We start from the raw sequence: 27,283 nt of genomic DNA, 5'->3' as shown, positions 1-27,283 counted from the left end.
CTGGCAGGTAGGATAGCTGAGGAACAGTGGAGGATTTTTAAGGAGATCCTTTTCAGTTCTCAGCAAAAATATATTCCAGCAAAAAACAAGGATTGTAAGAAAAGGGAGAACCAGCCGTGGATAACGAAGGAAATAAAGGAGAGTATTAAAATAAAAACAGCTGCGTACAGAGTGGCCAAAAATAGTGGAGAAACAAGTGATTGGGAAAAATTTAAGAAACAACAAAGAGAGACTAAGAAAGCGATAAAGAAAGGAAGGATAGACTATGAAGCTAGGCTAGCAATTAATATAAAAAATGATAGTAAAAGTTTTTATAAATATATAAAAAGGAATAGAGTGGCTAGAGTGAATGTTGGACCCTTGGAGGACGAGAGGGGGGAGTTAATAGTGGGAAATGAGGATATGGCTGAGTCTTTAAATAAGTTTTTTGTGTCGGTCTTCACGGTGGAGGACACAAATAGTTTGCCAAATATTAACGATAGAGGGTTGGCAGCAGGAGAAATACTTAATACAATTAATGTTACCAGAGAGGCAGTGCTGGGTAGACTAATGGGACTGAAGGTGGATAAGTCCCCGGGTCCGGATGGAATGCATCCCAGGGTATTGAAAGAAATGTCAGAGGTAATAGTGGATGCGTTAGTGATTATTTATCAAAACTCGTTGCATTCTGGGGTAGTGCCGGTTGATTGGAAAACGGCTAATGTTACGCCGCTGTTTAAAAAAGGAAGGAGACAAAAGGCGGGTAACTATAGGCCGGTCAGCTTAACGTCTGTAGTAGGGAAAATGCTGGAATCCATTATTAAAGAGGAGATAGCAGGGCATCTGGATAGAAATGGTTCGATCAATCAGACGCAGCATGGATTCATGAGGGGAAAGTCCTGCTTGACGAACATGTTGGATTTTTATGAAGATGTGACTAGGGCGGTTGATGGAGGAGAACCGGTGGATGCGGTGTTTTTGGATTTCCAAAAGGCGTTTGATAAGGTGCCCCATAAAAGGCTACTGAAGAAGATTAGGGCACACGGAGTTGGGGGTAGTGTGTTAAAGTGGATTGGGGACTGGCTATCCGACAGGAAGCAAAGAGTCGGAATAAATGGGTGTTTTTCCGGTTGGAGGAAGGTAACTAGTGGCGTGCCGCAGGGATCGGTACTCGGGCCGCAACTATTTACCATTTATATAGATGATCTGGAGGAGGGGACGGAGTGTAGGGTAACGAAGTTTGCAGACGACACAAAGATAAGTGGAAAAGTGAATCGTGTGGAGGACGGAGAAGATCTGCAGAGAGATTTGGACAGGCTGAGTGAGTGGGCGAGGATATGGCAATTGGAGTATAACGTTGATAAATGCGAGGTTATACACTTTGGAGGAAATAATAACAAATGGGATTACTATCTCAATGGAAACAAATTAAAACATGCTACCGTGCAAAGGGACCTGGGGGTCCTTGTGCATGAGACGCAAAAGCCCAGTCTGCAGGTACAACAGGTGATCAAGAAGGCAAATGGGATGTTGGCCTATATTGCGAAGGGAATAGAATATAAAAGCAGGGATGTCTTGATGCACCTGTACAGGGCATTGGTGAGGCCGCAGCTGGAATACTGTGTGCAGTATTGGTCCCCTTATATGAGGAAGGATATATTGGCATTGGAGGGAGTGCAGAGAAGGTTCACCAGGTTGATACCGGAGATGAGGGGTTTGGATTATGAGGAGAGGCTGAGGAGATTGGGTTTGTACTCGTTGGAGTTTAGAAGGATGAGGGGGGATCTTATGGAGACTTATAAGATAATGCGGGGGCTGGATAGGGTGGAGGCGGAGAGATTCTTTCCACTTAGTAAGGAAGTTAAAACTAGAGGACACAGCCTCAAAATAAAGGGGGGTCGGTTTAAGACAGAGTTGAGGAGGAACTTCTTCTCCCAGAGGGTGGTGAATCTCTGGAATTCTCTGCCCACTGAGGTGGTGGAGGCTACCTCGCTGAATATGTTTAAAGCGCGGATGGATGGATTCCTGATCGGTAAGGGAATTAAGGGTTATGGGGATCAGGCGGGTAAGTGGTACTGATCCACGTCAGATCAGCCATGATCTTATTGAATGGCGGGGCAGGCTCGAGGGGCTAGATGGCCTACTCCTGCTCCTATTTCTTATGTTCTTATGTTCTTATGTTAAGGCCCCAACTATTTCTCCCCTTGCCTTCCATAGTAACTGGGATAGGTCCCAACCGGCCCTGGGGATTTGTCTACCTTAATGTAATTTAGGATACTTCCTCCTTCAACATATTGACTTTCTCTGGTGTTCACACACCTATCCCTCACCTCAACATCCATCATGTCCTCCTCCTTGGTGAATACCGATACAAAGTACTCATTGAGGATTTCACCCACTTCCTGTGGTTCCACGCATAACTTGCCTCCATTGTCCTCGAGTGGGCCTATTCTTTCTCTCATTACCCTCTTTAACCAATAAGGCTGCACACAACTTTTATTGTCCCTCTCCCCATCTTGCCTGAAAACTCTATATCCAGGGATGTTCAGCTGCCATTTTTGACCCTTCTTACACCACATTTCCATTATAGCGATGATATCACGCTGCCATGTGTTTGCGCCCTCAGCTCACACCGCCCTCCCCTGCAATAGCACCAAGTCTCCCTGTGAGGATATTTGCCCCAGTCCTTTCACGTGTAGAACGTTTGGCTTGTACAGGTCCCACCTTCCCCAGAACCGGTCCCAATGCCTCCTCTCTCCTACACCAGCTTAAGTCTCCTGTTCCTATACTCACCTGCACGTGGGACTGCGAGTAATCCTCAGACTACTGCTTCAGAGGACCTGTTTTTCAATCTCCTTCCTAGCTCCCTAAAATCTGGTTTCAGGACCTCATCACCTTTCCTACGCAAGTCATTGGTACCAACGTGGACTATGACCTCTGACTGTTATGTCTTGCAGCCGCTCCGAGACATCCTTGACATTGACACGAGCAAGGGAACTCACCATCCTGGAGACATGTCTAGAGCCACAGAAACATCTCTCTGTTCCCCTAACTCACAAATCCCCATCAGTACTGCTCTTCCCCTCTTCTTTCTCTGCTCCTGTTCAGCAGAGCCACCTACGGTGCCACAAACCTAGCTCTGACTGCACTCCTTTGAGGAGCCAATGCCTTCACTGGTATCCAAAGCGGAAAACCAATTGACGAGCAGGACTCCAGGGTCTCCTGCACTACCTTCTTCGTTCTCTTGGACTGCTTGGCAGTCACGCATTTCCTTTCTGTCTCCAGGTTAAGCTGCAGTATGACCACCTATCTGAACATACTATCCACTTAGCTCAGCCTCACAGATACACCAGTGACTCCAACCGCCACTCGAGCTCTGAAACCCGAGTTCATGTTTCTGCAGCTTGTGACACTTCCTGCACGTGGTCATCTAGAATGTCAGGAGCAAGTTCCCACATACTAAAAGACAGGCATTCCACATCACTTAGCTGTCCTACCATGGCTTCAATTTACTTCCCTTACATTTATTTGGATTAGTTATGCAAATTTATTGTACCTGGCCTTAACATTTCCTTAATGCTAGTATTTCTGACTTAAATGTAAGTAGCCCCTTCTTTTAAAAATAGTGTTTTTCTAATTCTCAGTTACTTGAGTGCCATTTTGCTCTGAGTGCTTTGAACTTAAGGTAAGAATGGGAGGTCAGGAGAATTTAAAGAATTAGCCTTAAATTTTATTCTTTAATATAATACAAATAGCTGGTAAATTGTCTGGTTTACAACTGAGCAGCTTGGGACTAAATTAAAATGCAGAACCAAAAAGATGATAATCTATGGATTACTACCTGAGCCACAAGCTAGTTGACACAGGATCAACAAGATTAAAGAGGTAAATGCGTAGTTTAAAGATTTGTGGGGGAGAAGTGGGACATTGGCACCAGTACTGGGGGAGGGAGCTAACCCAAGGGGATGGAAATTATGAAAAGTTAAAGGGAAGGAGAACTCGGAGGTTATTAAAGTCTCCAGAACAAATAAGAGAGTTTGGAAAAGGTTAGGAATCAAACTTCAGGCACAGCAGATAAGGGGGCGACAATGAGGGGGGCAGTTAATGCAGGACTGAGGGTGCTGTATTTAAATGCACGCAGTATACAAAATAAGGTAAATGAGCTTGTGCAGATTGAAACTGGCGGGTACAATTTGAGCATCATGGATGTGGCTGCAAGGGGATCAGGGCTGGGAGCTAATTATCCAAGAAAACACATCCTATCAAAAAGACAGGCAGATGGGCAGAGGGGGTAGGGTTGTCTTGTTAGTAAGAAATGAAATTAAATTGATAGCAAGAGGCGATATAGGGTCAGAAGATGTAGACTTGGTGTGGATAGAGTTGAGGAATTGCAAAGATAAAAAGAACGTGATGGGAGCTATGTACAGGCCTCCGAGCAGTAGCCAGGATGTGAGGTACAAAATACACAAGGAGATAAAAAAGGCATGTAAGAAAGGCAAGGTTACAGTGATCATGGGTGATTTCAATATGCAGGTGGACTGGGAAAATCAGGTTGGTAGTGGATCCCAAGAAAAGGAATTCATGGAATGCCTACAAGATGGCTTTTTGGAGTAGCTTGCAGTAGACCCACGAGGAAACAGGCAATTCTGGATTGTGTAATGAGGCAGACTTGATAAGGGAACTCAAGATGAAGGAACGCTCAAGAGATAGTGGCCACAATATGATAGAATTCACCCTGCAGTTTGAGAGGGAGATGCTGGAATCAGATGTAACAGTATTACAGTTGAGTAAAGGTAACTACAGAGGCATGAGGGAGGAGCTGGCCAGAGTTAATTGAGAGAGGAGCCTAGCAGGGAAGATGGTGGAACAGCAATGGCAGGAGTTTCTGGGAATAATTTGGGAGACACAGTAGAATTTCATCCCAAGGAAGAAGCAGCATACTAAGGGGAGGACGAGGCAACCATGGCTGACAAGAGAAGTCAGGGACCGCATAAAAGCAAAAGAAAAAGCTTACAATGTGGCGAAGATTAGTGGGAAGCCAGGGGATGGGAAGCCTTTAAAAACCAGAGGACAACTAAAAAAGCAATATGGGGGGAGGTAAAATATGAGGATAAGCTAGCCAGTAATATAAAAGTTTGCAAGAGATTTTTTTAAGATACATAAAGGGAAGCTTACAGAATACTGAAAGGCCTGGATAGAGTGGACGTGGAGTTGATGTTTCCATTAGTAGGAGAGACTAGGATCCAAGGGCACAGCCTCAGAATAAAGGGACGACCCTTTAGAACTGAGATGAGGAGGAATTTCTTCAGCCAGATGGTGGTGAATCTGTGGAATTCATTGCCACAGAAGGCTGTGGAGGCCAGGTCATTGAGTGTCTTTGAGACAGAGATAGATAGGTTCTTGCATGGTAAGGGAATCAAAGGTTACTGGAAAAAGGTGGGAGAATGGGGTTGAGAAACATATCAGCCATGATTAAATGGCGGAGCAGACTCAATGGGTTGAATGGCCTAATTCTGCTCCTATATCTTATGGTCTTAGGAGCCCCCCCTAACAGCAGTTTCTCTTTTGATGTACTGCTGACTGCCTGGTTCACTGTCCTCTCACACTCTCCTCTAGGTGCTGTCTGTCTGTCCCAGTGTCCTCCTCTCACACACTCCTCTAGGGGATGACTGTCCCAGTGTTCTCCTCTCAAAGCAGCACCTAGAGGAGAGTATGAGAGGAGAACACTGGGACAGTCATCCCCGAGAGGAGAGAGTGAGAGGAGAACACTGGGACAGTCAGCAGCACCTAGAGGAGAGTATGAGAGGAGAACACTGGGACAGTCATCCCCGAGAGGAGAGAGTGAGAGGAGAACACTGGGACAGTCAGCAGCACCTAGAGGAGAGTGACTGTCCCAGTGTCCCCCTCTCACTCTCTCCGCTAGGTGCTGACTATCTGTCCCAGTGTCCTCCTCCCACATTCCCCTCTAGGTGCTGACCAACTGGCTCTATCACCACCCCTCAGTACATCCTACCCCACCAGCATGATGGATCCACCAGGTGCGAGGAGGAAAATGGGACACAGTCAGGTCAGAATGGCACTGGGAGTCCTCAACTTTGTAAATTGTGCATCCATCAACAGAACAGAATTGAATCTCACTATAATCCGAAAGCCAGGATTTGATCGGCCTTGTGTGGACAACCTTTATTCCGTCTGGGTCAATTGTCTATAGCTGTCTTTGTAGGCTTACTCAAACTATGGACACAAGAGCTTAATTCCAGAGATAAGGTGACAATGACTGCTCTTGACATCAGGATTCGAGCAAGTGAGACACCAAAGAATTCTGGTGAAACCTCTCCAATGGCTGGAATCAAATCTGAGACAGAGGAACAGGGTTGCAGTTGGAGAGTAATCAGCACAAAAACAAAGAACAAAACAGGAATAGGCCCTTTGGCCCACCAAGCCTGTGCCGATATACAGTTTCTATCCCTCTGTTTGCCTGCCATTCATGTGTCTATTAAGAAACACCTTGAACATTGCTAATGTGCCTGCTTCCACCACCTCCACTGGCAGTGTGTTCCAGGCACCCATCATCCTCTGGAAAAACTTTCCCGACACATCTCCCTGAAACTCACCTCCTCTCACCTTAAACCTATGCCCTCATGCAGTTGACCTTTCCACCCTGAAAAAAAGCTTTTAACTATCCACCCTGTCTATGCCTCTCAGTTTTGTAGACCTCTATCAGGTCTCCCCTCAGCCTCCGTCTTTCCAGTGAAAATAATCTGAGTTTATCCAACCTCCCCTCACAGCTAAAACCCTCCAGATCAGGCAACATCCTGGCAAACCTTGTTTGCACTCTCTCCAAGGCATCCATGTCCTTCTGGCAGTGCGGCAACCACAACTGTACGCAATTCTCCAAATGTGGCCTAACTAAAGTATTCTACACAACCTCGAAATGTTACTCTGCATTCTACACCTAATTATCTTCAATTGTTTCAATAATCTACCGTTCTACCACACATTCAGAATGGGAGATGACAGCACTCACTGTTCAATACAGTTAATAATTTCTCAGTTAATGACGCAGTGAATGCTACTTGTATTAAAAACTTAAGGCTACACCCAGGCTGGGCTCATCACATGACAATATTTGTGGAAGTTCCTAGCAAGGACAATTTCTAACATCAGGGTCCGACCAAAGACCCTTGGCATTCACAGGAGACCCTCAGCAACACCCACACCCCATGAAAGAATAAAACACTTCAGAGAAGTCCAGGAACTGCTGGAGCCATAAACAGTTGTACATTTGAAGCGTCTCTTCACCTGATTAATCAGTCAATCAAACCCATTCATTCCCCGCCCCCGACAACCCCACTCAATTTTCCATTTTCAAACTTCGAATAGCTTGTGTTTATATAGCTCCTTCCACACAAGAAGGCATCCCAAAGGCTTCACAGCAACAGAACAGCTTCCACAGAAGCATAATCAAACAAAAAGAAACGGAATCTAGGGGGGATATTAGGACTGGTTCCCAAAAGCTGGGTCTAGGAGGTAGGAAAGAAAAGTGGAGAGGTTTTATTGGTGATTTTGTCTCCACCTTAAACTTGATTAAATAAGGGCAAATACTGCAGATGCTGGAATCTAAACAAAAACAGAAAATGCTGGAAAATTTCAGCAGGTCTAACAGCATCAGTGGAGAGAGAATAGAGCTAACGTTTTATGTTAGGATGACTGCCAGAACTTGCTTAATTTTGATTCCCAGATGAATATTTCATGCCTCTGGTGCTTGAATCAAGAGGTAGAAAAGGTACAGGATAGTTTACCTATTAGAGTAACGCTGTCCCAGTTTTGTACAATCTGGTTTTAAACTATGATCATTCGAATCTTTAAATTGTAAGAGGACGGCGGGAGGAAGCAGAAGCCAGATTTTCCCCATTTCGAGTATATATTACACAACAACAAATATCATAGAATCCCTACAGTGGAGGAGACCATTTGGCCCATCAAGCTTGCACCAACAACAATCCCACCCAGGCCCAATCCCCATAACCCCACGTATTTACCCTGCTAATTTCCGGACACAAAGGGGCAATTTAGCATGGCCAATCAACCTAACCTGCACATAGAATCATACAGTGCACATTCGGCCCATCAAGTCTGCATGGACATGTGAGAAACACCTGAACTCCCACCTAATCCCATTTACCACCACTTGGCCCATAGCCCTGAATGTTATGATGTGCCAAGTGCTCATCCAGGTACTTTTTAAAGGATGTGAGGCAACCCGCCTCCACCACCCTCCCAGACAGCGCATTCCAGACGGTCACCCCCCTCTGGGTAAAAAGGTTTTCCCTCACATCCCCCCCAAACCTCCTATCCCTCATCTTGAAACTATGTCCCCTCGTGACTGACCCTTCAACTAAGGAGAACCTGCTCTTTATCTACTCTATTCATGTCCCTCAATCCTGTACACCTCGACCAGGTCGCCCTTCATCCTTCTCTGCTCCAACGAAAACAACCCAAGCCTACCCAACCTCTCTTCTTAACTTAATCCCAGACATCTTTGGTGAAGTCAATAAAAACATTATTCCTTTTGCCTGGTACACAGCAACAACTAATGAATAAAATCGTGTGCACAATAAAATGGATTCCTTTCAGTGAATTTTCTTCCTTTTACGCCATTTGAAATCCTGAATGGTATCGCTGGACACAAAGGTTGGTGGATTTGCGGATAGCAATGAGGACCATCAGAAGATACAGCAGGATATAGATCGGTTGGAGATTTGGGCGGATAGATGGCAGATGGAGTTTAATCCAGACAAATATGAGGTAACGCATTTTGGAAGGTCTAATACAGATAGGAAATATTCAGTAAATGACAGAACCCTTAAGAGTATTGATAGGCAAAGGGATCTGGGTGCACAGGTGCACATGTCACTGAAAGTGGCAATGCAGGTGGAGAAGGTAGTCAAGAAGGCATACGGCATGCTTGCCTTCATCGGCCGAGGCACTGAGTTTAAAAATTGGCAAGTCATATTGCAGTTTTATAGAACCTTAGTTAGGCCGCACTTGGAATATAGTGTTCAATTCTGGTCGCCACACTACCAGAAGGATGTGGAGGCTTTGAAAAGATTTACCAGGATGTTGCCTGGTATGGAGGGCATTAGCTATGAGGAGAGGTTGGAGAAACTTGGTTTGTTCTCACTGGAACGACGGAGGTTGAGGGGGCGACCTGATAGAAGCTACAAGATTATGAGAGGCATGGACAGAGTGGATAATCAGAAGCTTTTTCCCAGGGTGGAAGAGTCAATTACTAGGGGGGGGCACAGATTTAAGGTGCGAGGGGCAACGTTTAAAGGAGATATACAAGGCAGATTTTTTACACAATAGTGGGTGCCTGGAACTCATTGCCGGGGGAGATAGTGGAAGCGGATACGGTAGTGACTTTTAAGGGGCATCTTGACAAATACATGAATAGGATGGGAATAGAGGGATATGGTCCCTGGAAGCGTAGGGGGTTTTAGTTAAGTCAGGCAGCATGGTCGATGCAGGCTTGGAGGGTCGAAGGGCCTGTTCCTGTGCTGAAATTTTCTTTGTTCACTGCCTTGCCATTCAGTGAGACACCCATTGTCTATATATTTTAATATTTAATTTATTACTACAATGGTAAAAGGAGTTTGAACTGCTATGCATAAACCAAAGTGCTAGGGAAGCTCCGTGAGTCTGAAATAAAATGGTAAAAACAGCCAAACACACAAATCATCATAGAAATCATAGAAACCCTACAGCACAGAAAGAGGCCATTCGGCCCATCGAGTCTGCACCGACCACAATCCCACCTAGGCCCTACCCCCATATCCCTATATATTTACCCACTAATCCCTCTAACCTACGCATCTCAGGACACTAAGGGCAATTTTAGCATGGCCAATCAACCTAACCCACGCATCTTTGGACTGTGGAAGGAAACCGGAGCACCCAGAGGAAACCCACGCAGACACGAGGAGAATGTGCAAACTCCGCACAGACAGTGACCCGAGCTGGGAATCGAACCCAGGTCCCTGGAGCTGTGAAGCAGCAGTGCTAACCACTGTGCTACCGTGCCGCCCAAATTGCAAGAAGATCATTGATTAGATAGTCTGTATAGATTGAGGAATTGGAGATGGCAGAGTTTCCACTCTGCTTCAAATAGAGCCAGAGGGTCTTTCACACCCTCGGGGGCTCTTCACTTTACCTCTTATCCAAAAAATAGCAACGGTGAAAATACTTCACTCCCTCAGTCCTGCACTGAACCTCAAGTCCAGATTAGTCTAGAGCAGGGCTTGAACACCTGACAGAGACAAGATTGCCAATGCTGAACTAAATCTGACACTGAAATAATCTAATAGTAAGACTTGTGTGTGTACAGTATGGCAAGTATCACAAGCATCATACAAAATAATTCATAAATGCAGCAAGCTATTTAATTCCAGAATGGGAAAATAGTTCAGAATTACAGCGGTCAACTTGTTTCAAACATCACAAATGATATTGAAGATACTGCAACTAGAAAACCTCCTCTGAATTTTCACATTTACATACACATTCCGCATTTTGAAATTCTAACTTAAAAATTCAGTAAAATAGAGAGATAATATATCTAACCTGTACATTTTCAATAATTTCTTGGACGCGGGTAAGTAGGGCGTTTTTCCTCGATTTCTGCCGGCTAAACTCCAATTCCACAGCTTTCTGTCGATACTGCTGCATCTCCAGCTTCCGTTCAGCTTTCATCTGCAATAGGAACAATTCCCGCGATTCAGTCTGGTAGTGCGAAAGCTTTCGGCAAATCTGTACCTCGTTTTAGAGATCCAATTTCAAGCCTCCGAGAGCTAAGCTTACTTATTTAATCAGGAAAAGCACCTCCATTGTGTATTGTAAATACTACTTATTCGCTCCACGAGTTAGATGATGAGTAACTCAAAGCTGAGGCAAAGCTATCAAACAACCAGCTAAAGCTTAGTTGTTAACGAATCCTATAAACGCTTATGAGTAACCATTGTTCAGTGCGTGGTTTCCCATTTAAAGGACACTGTGCCGATGAAGTATTCATTGACAAAGTAAAGAAACCCATTAGTCAACACGGGATCTTTGGGTTTTAACACAGTTGATCATTATGACGCAAACCATCGCCTTACCGAGACCAAATGCTGCCAATACGATCTTTGGGTCTGAAGGTATTCCACCCACAACAGACAATCCTAGCTGATCGCTGCTAAAACAGATCAACTTAATAACAGCGATGCTCAATTAAAATGCATCAGCTTCCAATTTTGCTGCAATTGTACTGGGCATTGGTGAAGCCACACCTGGAATGTTGTGTGCAGTTTTTGTGTCCTTATCTGAGGAAGGATGTCCTTGCTATAGAGGGAGTACAGCGAAGGTTTATTAGGCCGATTCCTGCGATGCCAGGTCTGTCATATGAGGGGAGACTAAGTCGGTTAGGATTATATTTACTGGAGTTTAGAAGAGTGAGAGGGGATCTCATAGAAACTTATAAAATTCTAACAGGATTAGACAGGGTAGATCCAGAAAGCATGTTCCCAATGGTGGGGGAGTCATAGTTTGAGGATAAGGGATAAACCTTTTAGAACTGAGGCGAGGAGAAATTTCTTCACCCAGAGGGTGGTGGATGTGTGGAATTCACTACTACCAAATGTGGAGTAGCCAGCAAATTATGTCCATTCTTACACTTTATGATACCTAATTTGATGATTGAGGAGAAGAAAAAAAAGCCAGTCATACCAGAGGACAGAGTGCAGCAATCCCGTGGAAGTGGATTACAGAGTTGCCCTTCTGCCAAATTGATTGCAAAGGATTATTTTCCAGCATCCGAGTCTGAATCCTGGCTAAATGCCTCTTGCAGAACTCCTCATATTCTTCCATTCTCACCAACTAACACTTTCTTCTTTAGCTGGATAAAGCGGTGAGAAAAAACAGATTAATATTAGAGATCATTGCTGTCATTCCAAATAAACTAACTCCACATATACTTTGGGTAGCCATTTTACTCACCAATAATAATATATAAAACTAGAAAGAAGTCATATACTAAAACAAATTGCTGGAAACACGAAGTATTAGTATGATGGCTGCAAATGATAAAAGCAATAGTTGTTATTACTCATCACATTACCCAAACTGCATTTAAAGTTTTCTTACAATTCTATTTCAACCATTTCTAATCCAATGGACCAACACTAAAAAGCCACAAAATTCATGCACATTTTCACAAATTATTTTTTTTAAATAACCCAAGGACTCACACGAACAAATGTCATCTTACTGGATATACAGCTCAGACAGTGGATTCAGCACTTTCATTCATTACAACACTCTGTCAACACAGTGGAAAATCTGAGAATAAAACATGATTGCTGAAAAATTCCTGGTCCACATCACACCTTTATAGAACATTCCATGATCTACACACTTTACATCAGTGAGAGTTTAAATTTTACCAACCAACCGGTATACAAATTGCAGATACGATTCATTGCAGCCTAATCTGTGAAGTAATTATCCAGCATATCAAGCTATCAAGTGCCAATTAACTCAAAATACATCCAATGATCCTTGTAGTGCTGAACAAGAGAAATGTTGCCCAGACCTGCAAAGCGCAAGTTTTCATTGCATCTCAATTTTCACTTTTGGGATTAGATAAAGTATTAATCCACATGTAAACAGCTTGTTTTTTTATTCATTTGTGGGACATGGGCGTCGCTGGCTGGCCAGCATTTATTGCCCATCCCTAGTTGCCCTTGAGAAGGTGATGGTGAGCTGCCTTCTTGAATCGCTGCAGTCCATAATTCACTTTGGTAGGAATAACAGATGTGTTGAGTATAGGGCTAACGGGAGGACTTTGAATAGTGTGGAGGAGCAGAGGGATCTAGGTGTATGTGTGCATAGATCCCTGAAAGTTGGGAATCAAGTAGATAAGGTTGTTAAGAAGGCATATGGTGTCTTGGCGTTTATTGGTAGGGGGATTGAATTTAGGAGTCGTAGCGTTATGTTGCAACTGTACACAACTCTGGTGCGGCCGCACTTGGAGTACTGTGTGCAGTTCTGGTCCCCACATTACAGGAAGGATGTGGAGGCTTTGGAGAGGGTGCAGAGGAGGTTTACCAGGATGTTGCCTGGTATGGAGGGGAGATCCTATGAGGAGAGGCTGAGGGATTTGGGATTGTTTTCGCTGGAAAGGCGGCGGCTAAGAGGGGATCTTATTGAAACATATAAGATGATTAGAGGTTTAGATAGGGTGGATAGTGATAGCCTTTTTCCTCTGATGGAGAAATCCAGCACGAGGGGGCATGGCTTTAAATTGAGGGGGGGTAGTTATAGAACCGATGTCAGGGGTAGGTTCTTTACCCAGAGGGTGGTGAGGGATTGGAATGCCCTGCCAGCATCAGTAGTAAATGCGCCTAGTTTGGGGGCGTTTAAGAGATCCGTAGATAGGTTCATGGACGAAAAGAAATTGGTTTAGGTTGGAGGGTCAGTTTTTTTTTTTAACTGGTCGGTGCAACATCGTGGGCCGAAGGGCCTGTTCTGCGCTGTAATGTTCTATGTTCTATGTTCTATGGGTTGACGTTAGGGAGGAAATACCAGGATTTTGACCCAGCGACTGCGAAGGAACGGCGATATTTTTCCAAGTCAGGATGGTGAATGGCTTAGAGGGGAACTTGCAGTTGGTGGTGTTCCCATGTATCTCCTGCCCTTGTCCTTGTAGATGGAAACGGTCGTGGGTTTGGAAGGTGCTGCCTAAGGAGTTTTGGTGAATTGCTGCAGTGCATCTTGTAGATAGCACACACTGCTGCTACTGAGCATCGGTGGTCATAGAGTCAGACGTTCACAGCATGGAAACAGGCCCTTCGGCCCAACTTGTCCATGCCGCCCTTTTTTTAAAAAAAATCCCTAAGCTAATCCCAATTGCCCGCATTTGGCCCATATCCCTCTATACCCTTTTTATCCATGTAACTGTCTAAATGCTTTCTAAAAGAAAATTGTACTCGCCTCTACTACTACGTCTGACAGCTTGTTCCAGACACTCGCCACCCTGTGTGAAAAAATTGCCCCTCTGGACACTTTTGTATCCCTCCCCTCTCATCTTAAACCTATGGCCTCTACTTTTAGACTCCCCTACCTTTGAGAAAAGATATTGACTATCAAGCTGATCTGTGTCCCTCATTATTTTATAGACCTCTATAAGATCACCCCTCAGCCTCCTACATTCCAGAGAAAAAGGTCCCAGTCTATCCAGCCTCTCCTTATAACTCAAACCATCAAGTATCAGTAGTATCCAAGTAAATCTTTTCTGCACTCTTTCTAGTTTAATAATATCCTTTCTATAATAGGGTGAGTAGAACTGTACACAGTATTCCAAGTGTGGCCTTACCAATGTCTTGTACAACTTCAACAAGACATCCCAACTCCTGTATTCAATGTTCTGACCGATGAAACCAAGCATGCTGAATGCCTTCTTCACCACTCTGTCCACCTGTGACTCCACTTTCAAGGAGCTCTGAACCTAGACCTCTTTGTTCTGTAACTCACCCCAACGCCCTACCATTAACTGAGTAAGTCCTGGTTGGTTCAATCGACCAAAATGCATTACCTTGCATTTATCTAAATTAAACTACATCTGCCATTCGTCAGCCCACTGGCCCAATTGATCAAGATCCTGTTGCAATCGGAGATAACTTTCTTCACTGTCCACTATGCCACCAATCTTGGTATCATCTGCAAACCTACTAACCATGCCTCTTATATTCTCATCCAAATCATTAATATCAATGACAAATAACAGTGGACCCAGCACTGATCCCTGAGGCACACCGCTGGTCACAAGCCTCCAGTTTGAAAAGCAACCCTCTACAACCACCCTCTGGCTTCTGGCAAGAAGCCAATTTTGTATCTATTTAGATACCTCACCCTAGATCCTGTGAGATTTAACCTTATGCAACAACCTACCATGCGGTACCTTGTCAAAGGCCTTGCTAAAGTCCATGTAGACAACAGCAACTGCACTGCCCTCATCTACCTTCTTGGTTACCCCTTCAAAAAACTATCAAATTTGAGAGACATGATTTTCCACTCACAAAGCCATGCTGACTGTCCCTAATCAGTCCTTGCATCTCTAAATGCCTGTAGATCCTGTCTCTCAAAATACCTTTCAACAATTTACCCACCACAGATGTGAGGCTCACTGGCCTGTAGTTCCCAGGCTTTTCCCTGCAGCTCTTTTTAAACAAAAGTACAACATTTGCCACACTCCAATCTTCAGGCACCTCACCCGTGACAATCGATGATTCAAATATCTCGGCTAGGGGACCTGCAATTTCCTCCCTAGCCTCCCACAATGTCCTGGGATACACCATCGGTGTATACATAGGGAACCGTGGTGCACCAAAAAAGTTTCTTTGTTGGTTAAAAAGAAAAAGGAGGCTTATGTTCGGATGAGACGTGAGCACTCGGGTAGTGCACTAGAAAGCTTTAGATTGGCTAAGAGGGAGTTGAAGAGCGAGCTTAGAAGGGCTAAAAGGGGACATGAGAAGACTTTGGCGGATAGGGTTAAAGAGAATCCTAAGGCGTTCTATAGGTATGTCAAGAACAGAAGGTTGGTTAGGGCAAGTTTAGGGCCAGTTATAGATGGCAGAGGGAAGTTATGTGTGGAACCGGAGGAGATTGGTGAAGCATTGAACCAATATTTCTCTTCGGTGTTCACGCAAGGGGACATGAATATAGCTGAGGAGGACACTGGGTTGCAAGGGAGTAGAATAGACAGTATTACAGTTGATAAGGAGGATGTGCAGGATATTCTGGAGGGTCTGAAAATAGATAAATCCCCTGGTCCGGATGGGATTTATCCAAGGATTCTCTGGGAGGCAAGAGAAGTGATTGCAGAGCCTCTGGCTCTGATCTTCAGGTCGTCGTTGGCCTCTGGTATAGTACCAGAAGATTGGAGGTTAGCGAATGTTGTCCCATTGTTTAAGAAGGGGAACAGAGACTTCCCCGGGAATTATAGACCGGTGAGTCTCACTTCTGTTGTCGGCAAGATGTTGGAAAAAATTATAAGGGATAGGATTTATAGTTATTTGGAGAGTAATGAATTGATAGGTGATAGTCAGCATGGTTTTGTGGCAGGTAGGTCGTGCCTTACTAACCTTATTGAGTTTTTTGAGAAAGTGACCAAGGAGGTGGATGGGGGCAAGGCAGTGGACGTGGTATATATGGATTTTAGTAAGGCGTTTGATAAGGTTCACCATGGTAGGCTTCTGCAGAAAATGCAGATGTATGGGATTGGGGGTGATCTAGGAAATTGGATCAGGAATTGGCTAGCGGATAGGAAACAGAGGGTGGTGGTTGATAGTAAATATTCATCATGGAGTGCGGTTACAAGTGGTGTACCTCAGGGATCTGTTTTGGGGCCACTGCTGTTTGTAATATTTATTAATGATCTGGATGAGGGTATAGTTGGGTGGATTAGCAAATTTGCTGATGACACCAAAGTCGGTGGTGTGGTAGACAGTGAGGAAGGGTGTCGTAGTTTGCAGGAAGACTTAGACAGGTTGCAAAGTTGGGCCGAGAGGTGGCGGATGGAGTTTAATGCGGAGAAGTGTGAGGTAATTCACTTTGGTAGGAATAACAGATGTGTTGAGTATAGGGCTAACGGGAGGACTTTGAATAGTGTGGAGGAGCAGAGGGATCTAGGTGTATGTGTGCATAGATCCCTGAAAGTTGGGAATCAAGTAGATAAGGTTGTTAAGAAGGCATATGGTGTCTTGGCGTTTATTGGTAGGGGGATTGAATTTAGGAGTCGTAGCGTTATGTTGCAACTGTACACAACTCTGGTGCGGCCGCACTTGGAGTACTGTGTGCAGTTCTGGTCCCCACATTACAGGAAGGATGTGGAGGCTTTGGAGAGGGTGCAGAGGAGGTTTACCAGGATGTTGCCTGGTATGGAGGGGAGATCCTATGAGGAGAGGCTGAGGGATTTGGGATTGTTTTCGCTGGAAAGGCGGCGGCTAAGAGGGGATCTTATTGAAACATATAAGATGATTAGAGGTTTAGATAGGGTGGATAGTGATAGCCTTTTTCCTCTGATGGAGAAATCCAGCACGAGGGGGCATGGCTTTAAATTGAGGGGGGGTAGTTATAGAACCGATGTCAGGGGTAGGTTCTTTACCCAGAGGGTGGTGAGGGATTGGAATGCCCTGCCAGCATCAGTAGTAAATGCGCCTAGTTTGGGGGCGTTTAAGAGATCCGTAGATAGGTTCATGGACGAAAAGAAATTGGTTTAGGTTGGAGGGTCACAGTTTTTTTTTTAACTGGTCGGTGCAACATCGTGGGCCGAAGGGCCTGTTCTGCGCTGTAATGTTCTATGTTCTATGTTCTATCAGGTCCCGGGGATTTATCTACCTTGTTGCGCTTTAAGACTTCCAGCCCCTCTTTCTCTATAATATCTCAAGACATCACTGTTTATTTTCCCAAGTTACCTAACATCCATGCTTTTCTCAAAAGTAAATACAGAGGAGAAATATTCATTTAGGATGTCACCCATCTCTTGTGGATCCGCACATAGATGACCTTGTTGATCCTTAAGAGGCCCTACTCTCTCCCTGGAACAAGCTGTCGGTGGTGGAGGGAGTGGATTTACTTGGTTTGATCATGGAAATCAGGATTGATACCAGTAACTACATATTTCGGAGATGGAGGGAATGATTTTTGATGGATTGCTTGGGCACTAAAGAGTTACCAAGGTGTCCACAGTGGAGTTTGGCACTGGTTTTACCCATATCTAGTGCAAAGCACCATTTTGCGAAGGAGTTGAAGCACACACCAGGAACCCCAGCAAGGGGATCATTAAACAGTGATTGTCACTGAAGGTGCCAGCTAGTACTCACTGAAAAGGCTGCATGACATTTTGGTGGATTGCTTTGGAGCTGACCCCTCTGGTTGGGAGTAAAATAGCAGTGGATAAGGTGGTAAGAAATAGGAACAGGAGTAAGCCATATAGCTCGAGCCCGTTTTGCCATTCAATAAGATCAGGACAGATCTCCCAAGAATTCAAAAGTCTGTTTTCCTCAGGCATGAATATATTTAATGATTCCACCTCCACTGCACTCTGGGGTACAAAATTCCAAATTCAAAAAATTCACCGTTTTCAGAAGAAATTTCTCCTCATCTCTACATTAAATGGATGATCTCTTATTCTGAAACAGTGTCCCCCAGTTCTAGATTCCCCCCACAAGGGGAAACATCCTCTCAGCAGCCACCCCTGTCAAGCCCCCATAGAATATTAGTCTCAATATCATCCCTCATTATTCTGAATGCCAATGAGTATAGACCTATCCTGCTCAACATTTGTGGCAAGGCCACACTTGGAATACAGTGTACAGTTCTGGTCACCCTATTATAGAAAGGATATTATTAAACTAGAAAGAGTGCAAAAAAGATTAACTAGGATGCTACCGGGACTTGGTGGTTTGAGTTATAAGGAAAGGCTGGATAGACTGGGATTTTTTTCCTCTGGAGCGTGGAAGGTTGAGGGGTGATTTTATAGAGGTCTATAAAATAGTGAGGGGCACAGATCAGCTAGATAGTCAATATCTTTTTCCAAAGGTAGGGGAGCCTAAAACTGGAGGGCATCAGTTTAAGGTGAGAGGAGAGAGATACAAAAGGATCCAGGAGGGACAATTTTTTCAGAGGGTGGTGTCTGGAACAAGCTGCCAGAGGTAGTAGAAGAGGCGGGTACAATTTTGTCTTTTAAAAAGTATTTAGACAGTTACATGGGTAAGATGGGTATAGAAGGATGTGGGCCAAATGCAGGCAATTGGGACTAGCTTAGGGGTTTTAAAAAAAAGAGGGTGGCATGGACAAGTTGGGCCGAAGGGACTGTTTCCATGCTGTAAACCTCTATGACTCTATTTCCTCAAAAGACAACCCCTTTCATTCCAGGAATCAACCTAGTGAACCTTCTCTGAATGCAAACATATCCCTCCTTAAACCAAACAAATCTATACTCAGAACTCTAAATTGGGTCCCACGAATATCCTTTAGAACACTTACCTATCTTTATGTCCCATCCCGCCTGCAGTAAAGACCAACAGCCCCTTTGTCTTCCTAATCACTTGCTGTATCTGCATGCTAATTTTGTGATATTCATGGATCAGAACACCAGGGTGCCTTTTACTGTACAACTGTTATCTGAGATATAGTTCTGAGGCCTAGAGGTATTATTTCTAGACTATTAATCCAGAAAAATGCAGCTAATGTTCTGGGGACCCAGTTTCGAATCCCACCACAGCAGATGGTGGAATTTTTTCATTTCATTTTTAAAATTCATTTGTGGGACATGGGCGTCGCTGACTGGTCAGCATTTATTGCCCATCCCTGGTTATCCTTGAAAGGCAGTTGAGAGTTGCTGTGGCTCTGGAGACATATGTAGGCCAGACTGGATAAGGATGGCAGATTTCCTTCCCCAAAGGACATTGGTGAACCAGATGGGTTTTTCTGACAATCAACAATGGTTTCGTGGTCAACAGTAGATTCTTAATTACAGATTTTTTTTATTGGATTCAAATTCCACCAACTGCCGTGGCAAGATTTGAACACAGGTCCCCAAAGCATTTGCTGAGTTTCTGGATTAATAGTCTAGTGATAATACCACTAGGCCATCGTCTCCCCTATTTGAATTCAATAAAAAGTATCTGGAATTAAGAATCTACTGATGACCATGAAACCACTGTCGATTGTCGCAAAAACCCATCTGGTTCACTAACGTCCTTGAGGGAAGGATATACAAAGAACAAAGAAAATTACAACACAGGAACTGGCTCTTTGGCCCTCCAAGCCTGCACTAACCAAACTGCCCGAATGAACGAAAACCCCTACTGTTCCGGAGACCAGTTCCCTCTATTCCCATCCTATTCATGTATTTGTCAAGATATCTGCCATCCTTACCTGATCTGGCCATGTGACTCCAGAGCCACAGCAATGTGGTTGACTCAATTGCCCTCGGGCAACTAGTGATGGGCAATAAATGCTGTTCAGCCAGCGATGCCCATGTTCCACAAATGAATAAAACAAAGTAAACTGAGTGCTACACTAATCTACTTCATAGAAGTCACTAGGAGAAAGGGAGTGCTTGGTCTTGAACACATTGTTAGATGGTCCCTTTGGTCTTTGAGAGCAAATGTTGCAGGACATGAGGCTAAGCCACCAGTACCAACTGGTGCAGGAGGGATAGGAAGGTGAAGTGCAGGAACTGGACGTCCCCCCTCCTGGGGACCTCCAGAAGCTGTGCATCCTCACTCAGTTCTTGAACCACCCTGCAACAAGCTGCTCTCTGTCAATCAGCACAATCCTTCCCTGAAAGTGAGCAAGTGAAGCTCACAGACTTCTGATTCAGCAGCTGAGTGGTAAGCTTGTAGACATCTCTGCTTTAGCATCTTCAGGCAAGTTACGATAATCAGCAATTAAGACCAAAACTGTGCATTAAAACCAGGCCTATTTTATTAGCAAAGCACCCATTTAACATCCATCTTCATATTTACACCCAAATAACCCACCATTAATAACTTTGCTTGGCTTCCCAGACTTTCTATCGCTATCAGTGAGGCACAACGCAAAATAAAATGAATTGGTGGGTTCAGACATGTCGGAGATACAAAACGCTTTCACATAAAAACATATATGCAAATTAATTCAGAACAGTCGACATTTAAAATTGCACATAATTTACATTTCCAATAACACTTCCAAACTGTAAATCATGTTTACATATTATAGTCAAGACACCCCATATATTGCAGTGTCATAGCTGCAACAATGATAATTCGCTCTGGCTTGGAGACGAAGACAAAGACCTATCGGCATACAGGTAGGAGAGCATACTGTGCCGTGTGTTTGAACACTGCTGTAAACCCGGGAGAGCAGAGCAGGAAGAGAAGCAGCGAGCAACACTGCAGCACAAAGGAAAGTGAAAGGGCATTCTGAGCAACAAAAGGAGAGGGGAAAGGTTGAAAAGCCTTCTTTGTGTTACAAGTGTTTATGAAGGTCCTGATCATAGAATCATACAGCGCAGAAGAGGCCTTTCAGCCCATTGAATCCACACTGGCACATTAGAAACGCCTGAACTCCCACCTAATCCCCTAGCCCTGAATGTTATGATGTGCCAAGTGCTCATCCAGGTACTTTTTAAAGGATTGAGACAATCCACTCTACCACGTTCCCAGGCAGCGCATTCCAGACTGTCAACACCCTGAGTAAAAAGATTTTCCTCACATTCCACCTAAATCTCCTGCCCCTCACCTTGAACCCATGTCCCCTTGTTACTGATCCTTCAACTAAGGGGAACAGCTGCTCCTTATCCACTTGGTCCATATGTCTCAATCTTGTACACCTCAATCAGGGTGCCTGTCTTCTCTGCTCCAACGAAAACAACCCAAGCCTACCCAACCTCTCTTCATAACTTAAATATTCCATCCCAGGCAGCATCCTGGTGAATCTCCTCTGCACCCCCTCCAGTGCAATCACATCCTTCCTATAATGTGGCAACCAAACTGCACACAGTGCTCGAGCTGTGGCCTCACCAAAGTTCCAAACAACTCCAACATGACTTCCCTGCTTTTGGAATCTATGCCTCGATTGATAAAGGCAAGTGTCCCATATGCCTTTTTCACCATCCTACTAACATGCCCTTCCGCTTTCAGAGATCTGTGGACAAACACGCCAAGGTCCCTTTGTTCCACAGAACTTCCTAGTGTCCTACCATTCATTGAACACTTTCTTGTCAAACTACTCCTTCAAAAGTGTATCAGCTCACACTTTTCAGGGTTAAATTCCATCTGCTACTTACCTGCCCATTTGACCATTCCGTCTATATCTCCTTGTAGCTCAAAGCACTCCGCCTCACTGTTAACCACCCGTCAATCTTTGTGTCATCCACAAACTTATTAATTCTAGCCCCCACAAAGTCATCAATGCCATTTATATAAATGACGAAGAAAAGGGGGCCCAACTATGGCCACTGAACACTGGCTTCCAGTCACTAAACTAGCCTTCTGTCATCACCCTCTGTCTCTTACAATTGAGCCAATTTTGAATCCACTTTACAAATTTATCCTGTATGCCATGTGAATTTACCTTCTTTACAAGTCTCCCATGTGGGACCTTGTCAAAGGCTTTGCTGAAGTCCATATAAACTACATCGATTGCACTACCCTCATCTACACACCTGGTCACCTCCTCAAAAAATTCAAATTTGTTAGCCATGACCTCCCTCTGACGAAGCCATACTGACTCTCCTTGATCAAGCTTTACCTCTCCAAGTCGAGACAGATTCTCTCCTTCAGAAGTTTCTCTACCACTGACGTGAGACTCACTGGTTTCTAGTTCCCTGGTTTATCTCTACAACCTGTCTTAAATAGCGGCACCACATTAGCTGTTCTCCAGTCGTCTGGCACCTCCCCCGTAAGTAGTCTCACAACTCCAGGTTAAAATCCAACAGGTTTATTTGGTAGCACAAGCTTTTGGAGTGTCACTCCTCCTTCAGGTGAGTGAGTCTCCCATGGCCAGAAGTTGAAAATTTGGGTCAGAACCCCTGCAATCTCCTCCCTTGCCGCCGAGGGCAGTTTATCTGGACCTGGAGATTTATCCACATTTATTCACCTCCAATACCTTGCCCTTCCCTATGTCAATTTTCTCAAGAACCTCACAGTCTCTCTCCCTGAATTCCATACCATCGTCCTCATTCTCTTGGGTGAAGACGGATGTGAAATATTCATTCAACACTCCACCAATGTCCTCTGGCTCCACCCATAGATTGCCCCCTTGGTTCCTAATGGGCCCTACTCTTTCCCTGGTTATCCTCTTCCCATTGATATTCTATAAGTATATCTTGGGATTTTCCCTATTTTTACCAGCCAGTGCGCTCTCATACCCCTCTTTGCATTCTTAATTGCTTTCTTAAGCTCCACCCTGCACTTTCTATACCGCACTAATGCCTCCACTGATTTGCTTCCCTTGTACTTTTTAACCCCTTTCTTTTCCTTCTCATTGTATCCTGAATGTCTCTGGTCATCCACGGTTCTCGGGGCTTGTTATTCCTACCCATCACCCTGGAGGGAACATGTTGGACTTACACCCTCCCCATTTCCTTTTTGAATGCCCCCCACTGCTCTTTTGTGGATTTTCCCGTTAGTAGCTGTTCCCAGTCTGTCCTGGCCAGATCCTGTCTTATTTTACTAAAATCCACTCTCCCCCAATCCAAAACTTTGTTTTTTGCAGCTTGTCTATTTCCTTGTCCATAACTAGCTTAAATTGTACCATGTTGTGATCGCTATCACTAAAATCCTCCCCCACCATCACCTCAACCACCTGCCCGGCTTCATTCCCCAGAATCAGGTCCAGCACAGCTCCCTCCTGTGTTGGACCCTCCACATATTGATTTAAAAAGTTCTCCTGTACACATTTCAAGAAATCTACTCCATCCAAGCCTTTAACACTATGTATATATCCCAGTTAATGCTGGGAAAGTTGAAATCACTGAATATAGTAACCCTATTGTTATTGTTTTTACACACCCCCACAAACTGAGCACAGATTTGCCCCTCAATATCCCGCTATCTGGGGGTCTATAATAAATACCTAACAATATGGCTGTCCTTTTTTATTCCTGAACTCTACTCTCAAAGTTTCATTTGATGCCTCCTCCAAGATATCATTTCTCCTTACTGCAGTAACTGACTCCTTAACTAATAGTACAATGCCTCCTCCTCTGTCTCACCTGAAGATTCTATATCCCTGATGTGACCGTCACTGACCGGGTGGTGTGCTTTAGCCGCAGCTCTAGAACTACAGTGCAAGAACAAGTACATCGTGGAGTTCAGTTTCTGTTCATGTGAAAGATACTGATCTTTTAATTAGCTCCAGAAAGAACTGATCCAAGTATGGGGATCATTGTAGGTATTTCATGTGCTTTATCACTATTCTGATAGCAAGATTTTCTTTTATGCAATTTCCATTTTTTTCTCCTGAACAGCTGTTTTTGGAGGTTACTTACAGCATTATACGAATAGTGGAATGATTTTAACATCTTAGTCCAATCTCAGCATGTTGCTAGAACTACCCTGAACAAAAGGACATCACAGTTGGAAATGAGGGAGACCTGCTAAAGCTCATTTGCCAAATGTATAGAATCATAGAAACCCTACAGTGCAGAAAGAGGCCATTCGACCCATCGAGTCTGCACCGACCACAATCCCACCCAGGCCCTACCCCCATATCCCTACATATTTTACCCGCTAGTCCCTCTAATCTACGCATCCCAGGACACTAAGGGGCAATTTTAGCATAGCCAATCAACCTAACCCGCACATCTTTGGACTGTCACATGTCAACAGTAAGGATACGAGGGAATAACAAAACCCATCAGGGTTCACACCCTTGACTACTACCCAGTAACTGATCCATCAGAATGTGTATACATGGACACAAGAACACTCAAGACCCAGGACAAAGCAGCCCATTCCAAACATTCACTCCCTCCACCACCGATACATAGTAGCAGCAGTGTGTACCACCTACAAAATGCACAAAGGCCCCGTAGACAGCACCTTCCAAACTTATGACCACTACCATCTAGAAGGACAGGGGCAGCAGATACATGGGAGGGTCCTTTCCAAGCCACTCACCATCCTGATTTGGAAATATATCACCCTTCCTTCACTGTCGCTGGGTCAAAATCGTGGAACTCTCTCCCTGTAACAGCACTGTGGGTGTGCCGACACCAAATGGACTGCAGCAGTTAAAGGCAACAGCTCATTACCACTCAAGGGCAATTAATGATGGATTAACAAAGCCCACATGCCTTGAATGAATGAACTAAAGAACAAGGAGCTTCCATCACACTTCCATCTATACTTATCTGTAATCTGAGAGCAAATAAATTATGCATCTGAATAAAACTGGGAAATTTGGGCTAAGGACACTATGTACATCCAAATCTTTATTTAAATCCAACCATTAAGCCCTTCATCTGAACTAACTCCCCTCTGCACTCTCAGGTCAATGTATCCTCTAACTGATGATGTTTCAGATGGTCTCTCAACATATAGCATAATTCTCAGCACATTAAGAAACCTCCTCGTTTTACTGGTCTTTTAATAGCAGTCTTTTGAGCATCTTTAAAAACTGCATCCTCCGTGAAACGTGCTGTGGATTTTGTTTCTTTTCATGTATTTTTATGGCAGTAAAGATAAAGCAAATTAAAAATGCAAAACTTCCCGATAGCTGATCCTGATACATAGGAACAGTGGTTTAGTGAATTAAAGATACACCAGTATTGACTTTAGCTTTGCCTTGACCCCTGATTATCTATCCTGATTTATAAATTCAGTGGTGTATCCAATGCGATTGAGGGAGGACATTTAAGTACAACTTGCCAATGCGCAGAATGGACACAATACTGGAGAATTGCTGCTTATAACTCCTGGCTGGTGCCCAAAGAAAAACTCTAAACCCAGGTATCGACAATCAAATTTGGGGCCAATGTCACCAACTGTGAAAGAGTTAACTTCAATACAATGATCAGAGGAGCCAGAACCTTCGAGAGGGAAGAAAATCCGCGTGAAGGAAATATAATTGTCAAAAAGCTGCTATTCTTAAAATCCCATGGAGTGTTTTCTTCAAAACGATGTGAATAGCTTCCTTAGTTACCAAGCAGGTGAAACAGAGTGTGTGTGATACAGAATGAAGTGATGTGGAATCTAGCTGGGATGTTAGAAATAAAACACAATATTTTTTTAAAAATAGATAAAAACGTAACAAGTATATAAACACACAGCAAATACAAATATATGAACAGATATAACAATACAAACAGAATCAGTGAGCCACTGTGCAGAGGGCAGGGACAGCAGGGTGCAGAGAGCAGATACTGACAGCTGCTATTGATGGAGATGCAGAGGCTCTGAGCACAGACACACACACACACAGAGACAGACACACAGACACACCCTGACCCTCCCTCACAGACCCCGCTGCGGGCCGCGGCCTCCTCCCCGGCGCCACACACACCCCCTCCGCCCATTCTCACTTACACAAGCCGGACAGCACACCATCCGGGCGGCGGGGAGAGAGGGCCCTGAGGCCTAGGCTCTGCCTGAGGCGGTGCCAGCGGGAGACAGACTCTGAGCCGGGCTGAGGTGGAGCCGCGATAACGGTCCCGCTTCCCGCCTCTCAACCGCCGCGTCACCTGGCAACCAGCGCCCACTCCCATTGGCCAGGGGCAGGCAGCCGCTTCCGCTTCCGCTCCGCCACCCAGTGGCTCCAGCCAGTCACTGATAGTCAGTAATAATCACTCAGAGTCACTGTTACAGTCAGTAATAATCACTCAGAGTCACTGATACAGTCAGTAATAATCACTCAGAGTCACTGATACAGTGAGTAATAATCACTCAGAGTCACTGTTACAGTCAGTAATAATCACTCAGAGTCACTGATACAGTCAGTAATAATCACTCAGAGTCACTGATACAGTCAGTAATAATCACTCAGAGTCACTGATACAGTCAGTAATAATCACTCAGAGTCACTGATACAGTCAGTAATAATCACTCAGAGTCACTGATACAGTCAGTAATAATCACTCAGAGTCACTGATACAGTCAGTAATAATCACTCAGAGTCACCGATGCAGTCAGTAATAATCACTCAGAGTCACTGATACAGTCAGTAATAATCACTCAGAGTCACTGATACAGTCAGTAATAATCACTCAGAGTCACTGATACAGTCAGTAATAATCACTCAGAGTCACTGATACAGTCAGTAATAATCACTCAGAGTCACTGATACAGTGAGTAATAATCACTCAGAGTCACTGATACAGTCAGTAATAATCACTCAGAGTCACTCATACAGTCAGTAATAATCACTCAGAGTCACTGATACAGTCAGTAATAATCACTCAGAGTCACTGAAACTGAATAATAATCACTCAGTCACTGATACAGTGAGTAATAATCACTCAGAGTCACTGATACAGTGAGTAATAATCACTCAGAGTCACTGATACAGTCAGTAATAATCACTCAGAGTCACTGATACAGTGAGTAATAATCACTCAGAGTCACTGAGACAGTCAGTAATAATCACTCAGAGTCACTGAGACAGTCAGGAATAATCACTCAGAGTCACTGATACAGTCAGTAATAATCACTCATAGTCACTGATACAGTCAGGAATAATCACTCAGAGTCACTGATACAGTCAGTAATAATCACTC

General features: G+C 44.3%; 1 protein-coding gene across 1 annotated transcript in view; it reads right to left on the bottom strand.

Moving 5' to 3' along the window:
• The window catches only part of ccp110 (centriolar coiled-coil protein 110), a 77,746-nt gene extending 51,425 nt beyond the window's left edge, over nt 1-26,321 (bottom strand). The window contains exons 1-3 of the mRNA XM_078240931.1: nt 26,097-26,321; nt 11,743-11,911; nt 10,603-10,731 (exon numbers count right to left, since the gene is read on the bottom strand). Of these exons, the coding sequence (XP_078097057.1) occupies nt 10,603-10,731; nt 11,743-11,883 (270 nt within the window). The 5' untranslated portion in view covers nt 11,884-11,911; nt 26,097-26,321. The remainder of the gene's footprint in view (nt 1-10,602; nt 10,732-11,742; nt 11,912-26,096) is intronic.
• Nucleotides 26,322-27,283: the final 962 nt, after the last annotated feature.

Source organism: Mustelus asterias, chromosome 23 (genome assembly GCF_964213995.1).
Source record: "Mustelus asterias chromosome 23, sMusAst1.hap1.1, whole genome shotgun sequence".
In the NCBI taxonomy this organism is placed as follows: Eukaryota; Metazoa; Chordata; class Chondrichthyes; order Carcharhiniformes; family Triakidae; genus Mustelus; species Mustelus asterias.
The sequence above is the reverse complement of the archived record's forward strand: the minus strand, read 5'-3'. Positions and strand labels throughout refer to the sequence as shown.